This window comes from Oryx dammah, unplaced genomic scaffold (assembly GCF_014754425.2).
Source record: "Oryx dammah isolate SB20612 unplaced genomic scaffold, SCBI_Odam_1.1 HiC_scaffold_20, whole genome shotgun sequence".
Lineage (NCBI taxonomy): Eukaryota > Metazoa > Chordata > Mammalia > Artiodactyla > Bovidae > Oryx > Oryx dammah.
The window spans coordinates 6,551,636-6,558,377 of NW_024070204.1; the positions used below are offsets into that span (position 1 = coordinate 6,551,636).

A 6,742-nucleotide genomic window follows, 5' to 3' on the forward strand; every position below is an offset into this window, starting at 1 on the left:
GTGTACAAACATACATGTGCAAGTATATGAATAACTGGTACTTGAGATCTTAAAATGTTAGCCCAGAAGTAACCCTTCACCGTCACTGGTGCTTCATTCTTTCACATCCATGAAGTGAGGTTGATAGCACTCAAACTGGTCTGAGGTGAGGGCTCAGAGTGAACGCCCCTTGGCCTCTAGTGTGGACTAAACAAAGGGGACCTTGAGGAGGACAGCCACCGAGGAAGGTGCGAGCTTGTCCCTCGGCCCAGGGGACACTGTCTCAAGGGGAAACCTTTGCTGCTGAGAGTCAAGTAAGAAGATGATGCAGGGCCCAGGAGATGTGGCGGCTGGAGCCCCGGACTTGAGGAAGGGTAGGGGGTGGCCTTGGGGTGCTCTTGGCGTGCTTGAGCAGGAGGAGGACATTGGAGCAGCCATTATGGCTTTCTCAAGGAATCTCGCTGGAAGGGGCAGGGTGAGTTCAGCTCCCAGCACAGTGGAGTCCTGTCCCGCAGTTACTCACCCCGCAGACATCACAGTGCCTGCCAGCACTTGGGCCCGTGCAGGTGTCTGGAGACGGGAGGTGGGCGAGGTGCTCTCTGCCCCAGCCGCCCACTCTCTGTGGGAGAGCCAGGGAAGCAGTGCTCACAGCGCAGCGGGGGCTGCGTGGGCCCTCGCCCGGCCTGCAGTGAAAGAGCTGGGCCGTAGAACTGCACCAAGGCAGCCCTTAGCAAGTTCTCAGTGATGTGCCTGTTAATAACTGTGTGCCCATGTGCCTGCCGAATATGCAGGCTTAGACTCTCGGGGGAGCTCCTTGCCCCAGGAAGGGCTTGAGAGTGGAGGGAGGGCAGAGGCGAGGAGGGCTCAGTGCATGAGGTCCTCAGGCGTGTCAAGACTTCGGCTGCTCCTGGAGCGCAGAGCCTGTTGAAGGACTTAAAGCTGTGAACGGGGTGGTCAGTGTTACATGTACTGGTGGTCCCTGGGCAAAGGGCTGGCCTTGGGCTGGGGAGTGTGGTGGTGACCAGTGCCTGGAGACCTCAGGGTCACTTTCCAGAGAGATGGAGGGGGGCTGCAGTGTGGTGACGCAGGCCCGGCCTGAGATTCGTGAATGCAGGAGGATTTAGTACGCAGTTCCTGTTCTTAAACAGAATGCTGTTACTCATTTTTTTCTAGAGATGCTAAGAATATGGCCAAGGATGTCCACGATGCCCTTGTGGAAATGATAAGCAGAGAGACTGGAGCTGAAAAACTAGAGGCAATGAAAACATTGGCCACTTTAAAAGAAGAAAAGCGGTATCTTCAGGATATTTGGTGATAAACCTAGAAAGTAAAAGAAGAGAACTAAGGTTTTTTTTGGCTGAAAGTACTAACATGAAACTTGACTTGAAGCTTGGGACTTTCAACGTTTAAATTAAAAAAAAATTTTTTTTTCCCCAACATTTCTTGGAGGAGGTGGGGTGGGTTGTGGACTGTTTTAACCATACAGGAAACTTTCAATTCAGATTTCCATACCTCCATACCTCCCCTCTCCCCAAACCACCCTGAGCGGAAAGGCGGCCCTGACTCCTCCACCAGCACTTCCCAGGCTACCTCCACATCCTGGAGAATTTTTGCAGGGACGTCGACTAGCTCACTGGGCTTCTCTGTTGGTGCATGTGAGGGCTTCTCAGCGCAGGATGTGAGCGTGGGAGCTGACCTGGTAGGTGGTCAGGTCTTGTGAACTTGTTGCCAGTTTTTTTAATAATCTAAAATTAATTTTTATTTTATACAAAATACACCATAAAAACTATTCATATGAATGTATTAAAATTACATATGTATAGTATATCTGATTACATGTTTATATATAATTTTATCAGATGGTTTATTACCAAAACTGTATTTCTGATAAAAACATTTTAAGGTTATACTTATAGTGATTCTTTTCATGATGCTGGAAATATAACCTATATTTTGAAATTCCACTCTGGCATATGATTTACTTATACTTAGCATGGTTATTTTTTCTTAAAATCACAGTTCCAGAATTTAAAGAAATTTGCATTCAGATTACAGATTCATTGCCCATCTTTTGATTTCTGCCCCTTTTGGTGTACTTTTAAATTTTCCCACATAATTTATTGTTATTTCTGTGATTGTAACCTGGGCTTAAAATACCTACTTAATACCCTTGTATTTCATAAATTCCTACTATTGTCTGAATATTTATGTCCTCCAGCTTCCCCCCTGCCTCCTGATTCATATGTTTGAATCCTCATCTCTGATATGATGGTACCAGGAGCTGGGCCTTTGTGGGCTGACAAGGTCATGATGGTGGAGCTCTTTTAGGAATGGGATCAGTGCTCTTGTTTCCAGATGCCTCATAGGGCTCCCTGCTCCTCCTGCCCTGTGAAGACACAGCGAGAAGTCGGCGTCCGCACCCTTGAGGCCTTCACCAGAACCGAACAACACTGGCACCTGGTCTGAACTTCTGGCTTGCAGAACTGTGAAAGATTTCTGTTGTTTATAAGCTACCCATGATATCTTGTTAACAGCAGCTCAAATGAACTACTGGACTAAGACAATTTCCACTGACCCATTCTCTTTTAGTATTTGTCAGAACAGAAAACAAAGTATAAAAGGGGCATGGAAATTTTTTCTCCTAGTCTCTGGTATATATTGTTTTTTTAATTAAAGAGATTGGCATTTTAAAAATTTCTACCTGTCAAAGGGTTCTGGTCATTTTGAAAAATAAATATCTAAAATAATACTGTGTATAATCTTAAGATTTGTTAAGACTTCAAAGCAGTTTGTTACAACCTCTAATCGTACATATTTCATGTCTTTTACAATAGAAATACTTCTGGAAAAACTTACAAGGCATAAGAAAACATATCAAGCAAAATTATGTGCATGTGTTGATATATGTCAGCCAGAATAGACTTAAGGTGAAAACATGAAAATGGACAAAAAGAACGATATTCCTTGTTGACCATTCTAACAAGAAAATACAGCTGAGAACTTGGGTCCCTGTGCCAGTGCTGCCCGTCCACGTTGTTGTGTTTGTGTTAGTGGCTCAGTCACGTCCAACTCACTGTGACCCCACGGACTGTAGGATGCCAGGGTCCTCTGTCCATGAAATTGTCCAGGCAACAGTACTGGAATGGGTTGCCATTCCCTTCTCCAAGGGCTCTTCCCAACCCAGGAATCAAACCTGGGTCTCCTGCAGTGAAGGCAGATTCTTTACTGTCTGAGCCACTAGGGAAGCCTGTGAAAGTGAAAGTGAAGTCGCCCAGTCGTGTCCGACTCTTTGCGACCCCATGGACTGTAGCCTACCAGGCTCCTCTGTCCATGGGATTTTCCAGGCAGTAGTACTGGAGTGGATTGCCATTTCCTTCTCTAGCAGATCATCCCAACCCAGGGATTGAACCCAGGTCTCCTGCATTGTAGACAGACGCTTTACAGTCGAGCCACCAGGGAAGTCCTGAAAGTGTTACCACGTTCCCATCCCGGGAGTCGAACCCGGGCCGCCTGGGTGAAAGCCAGGAATCCTGACCGCTAGACCGTGGGAAGCCTATACATGACCGCCCAACTGACAGATCCCTAAACAGAACCTGAAGAGTGTTCATAGTGTCCTCAGATCCTGGCCTGAGCCATGTGGTTGGGGCCCAAGATCCGGGTTATTTCTGTTGGGTTGTGAGTTACCAGGTTCAGATGAGAGTTAATCAGCTGCTCCCTCACAGCCTTGCCAGCAGATGAGGGTAAAACTAGATCCCAAGCCAGATTGTGCAGCACACACAGCTGTTGAACAATTTTCTTTCTTTCTTAGCAGTCAGGCACAACGCTTCCTACAGCCAGGCCTGTAAGCTTAACCAATTTTCCAGCGCTGTCTCTCTAGGCAGTCCGGCTACGTCTTGCATAAAAAGTTTCACATCGAGGTGGATGTGAGTATGACAAGGGCAGACTTTTGCTCCTCTCAGCATCATGAACTGCCCCCCCCACCCAGCCCAGTGGCTGGACACAGTGCTGTTTTGGTGTTATGCCTCAGGTGCTACCCCAAGAGTCTTGCTGGTTAAGTCTTTTTTGACCTTGTCTGTGTAGCAGTGGGGAGTACCTCTGATTAATATAGTCAAACTCCATCATATCTTAGTACCACTAAGTGTTCAGTAAGAGCTCCTTTCTAACCTGTCATTGTAAGAAGCTACTGTTGGACCCATTATTTTCGGTAATATAAGGCTGATCAGTGATGAAATTAGTAGAAGAGCTTGAGGTAGCCATCAGCTGTATGGTTTTCCTCATTAGAATGCTGACTGCACCCGGAGAGTTCCTTACTCTGTGTAACACCCCTAGTTATCTGCTCTGGAGTAGTCTAAACTGAATTCCAGACACCATAATACTGGGACATAACCTACTTAGTCATAAGCTGTCAGGTTAAAAAATGTGGGAATGTGAACTTCACAGCCGGCAGCCTAGATGACGTGTGAGCCGCATCCAGGCATCTGGCCCACGCTGGTTTCAGATGCTTGAGACAGTTTTAAAATTGACCATGAACTAGGCCATAAAGGGACTCAACAGATGGTGTGGAATAAGGCATTGTTCGCTGGTCTTGACAGAGTTAAGAAGCAACTATAATCAGCCCACTGAGTCCACACTGAAGAATTTTTAAACCCATGCAAATGACTCGTGGTATAGGAAATGAAAATGGTTTACAGAATATTTAGAACTGATTTCTTCCAAAGTGCCAAACATACACGTGAGTTGCAGCCAAAGCAATACCCAGAGGGAAATTTCATCCGCTTCACAGGTATTCCCAGTGCCTGCTTCGCCAGGTCCTGAAGTACTGTGGCAACAGCAGTGAAGAAAATAGATAAATGCCTCTCTACTCAGAACTTGCATTCTTACTGAAGAGAGCCATAAATGGGTGAATGAATATCAATTATCATGTCTGAGAAGATAATAAAGATTATGGGAAGAGGAACTAAAGCACCTCTTGATGAGGGTGAAAGAGAAGAGAGAAAAAGCTGGCTCTGTAGAGCCCCTGTTGGAGTTCCCTGAGACACACAGCAAATTCCCATTGGCTATCTGTTTTACATATGGTAATGTAAGTTTCCACGGTACTCTCTCCATACATCTCACCCTCTCCTCGCCTCTCCAGTGTCCATAAGTCTCTTCTCTATGCCTGTTTCTCCATTGCTGCCTTGCAAATAAATCAACCTAGAGGGGTGGGATGAAGAAGGAGATGGGAGGGAGGTTCAAGAAGGAGGGGACATATGTACAGCTCTGGCTGATTCATGTTGATGTTTGACAGAAAACAACAAAATTCTATAAAGCAATTACCCTTCAGTTAAAAAGCTGGCTTAAAACTCTATTCAAAAAACTAACATCATGGCATCTGGTCCCATCACTTCATGGCAAATAGATGGGGAAAAGTGGAAGCAGTGACAGGGTTTTATTTTCTTGGGCTCCAAAATCACTGTAGACACTTGCTCCTTGAAAGGCAAGCTATGACAAACTTAGCATATTGAAAAGCAGAGACATCGCTTTGCTGACAAAAGTCCATATAGTCAAAGCTATGGTTTTTCCAGTAGTCATGTACGGATGTGAGAGTTGGACCATAAAGAAGGCTGAGCACCAAAGAATTGATGCTTTTGAACATTGGTGCTGGAAAAGACTCAAGAGTCTCTTGGACTGCAAGGAGATCAAACCAGTTAATCCTGAAGGAAACCAATCCTGAATATTCATTAGAAGGATTGATACTGAAGCTGAAGCTCCAATACTTTGGCCATCTGATGGGAAGAGCCAACTCATCTGCAAAGACCCTGATGCTGGAAAAGCTTAAGGGCAGAAGGAGAAGGGGGCAACAGAGGAGGAGATGGTTAGATGGCATCATTGAGCCAATGGACATGAGCTTGAGCAAAATCTGGAAGGACAGGGAAGCCTGGCATCCTGCAGTCCATGGGGTTGCAAAGAGTTGGACATGACTGAGCAACTGACCGACAACAACAAAATACCATAGAAACAAAAGGGAGTGTAGTTTAATTAGCATAAAGGAGGCTTCAGAAGGGCTTCTGTGGTGCCCCCGTGGTAAAGCATCTGCCTGCCAATGCAGGAGACTCCAGTTCAGTCTGGTCTGGGAAGATCCCACACACCCGGGGGAAACAGCCCATGTGCCACAACTGCTGAGCCTGTGTGCTAGAGTCCGGGAGCTGCAATGAGAAGTCAGAGCAATGAGAAGCCCCCACCCTATTAGAGAGTAGCCGCCACTCACCACAACAAGGCTTCCCTTGTGGCTCAGCTGGTAAAGAATCCGCCTGCAGTGCAGGAGACCTGGGTTCGATTCCTGGGTCGGAAAGATCCCCTGGAGAAGGGAAAGGCTACCCATGCCAGTGTTTTTGGGCTTCCCTTGTGGCTCAGCTGGTAAAGAATCCACCTGCAATGCGGGAGACCTGGGTTTGATCCCTGGGTTGAGAAGATCCCCTGGAGAAAGGAAAGGCTACCCACTCCAGTGTTCTGGTCTGGAGAATTCCATGGGCTGTATAGTCTAAGGACGACTGAGTGACTCACTTTCACCACAACTAGAGAAAAGCCTGCACAGCAATGAAGGTCAAACATAGCCAAAAATAAATAAATAAATGTTAAAATTAAGGAAGCTTCAAGAAATATTGCAGGGGATGGATATTTTTATAGTGATTAGAGTGAATTGATGAGAAAGACATGAAAATCCTAAATATGCTTGCACTTAGTAAGAAAGCATAAAAATACTGTGTTGGCCAGAAAGTTCTTT

General features: G+C 46.0%; 1 protein-coding gene across 2 annotated transcripts in view; it reads left to right on the top strand.

Moving 5' to 3' along the window:
- Positions 1 to 2,746, top strand: part of MTRR (5-methyltetrahydrofolate-homocysteine methyltransferase reductase) — a 31,832-nt gene extending 29,086 nt beyond the window's left edge. For both annotated transcript variants that reach the window (XM_040262377.1, XM_040262378.1), the window contains one exon: positions 1,153 to 2,746. In XM_040262377.1, the coding sequence (XP_040118311.1) occupies positions 1,153 to 1,294 (142 nt within the window). In that variant the 3' untranslated portion in view covers positions 1,295 to 2,746. The remainder of the gene's footprint in view (positions 1 to 1,152) is intronic.
- Positions 2,747 to 6,742: the final 3,996 nt, after the last annotated feature.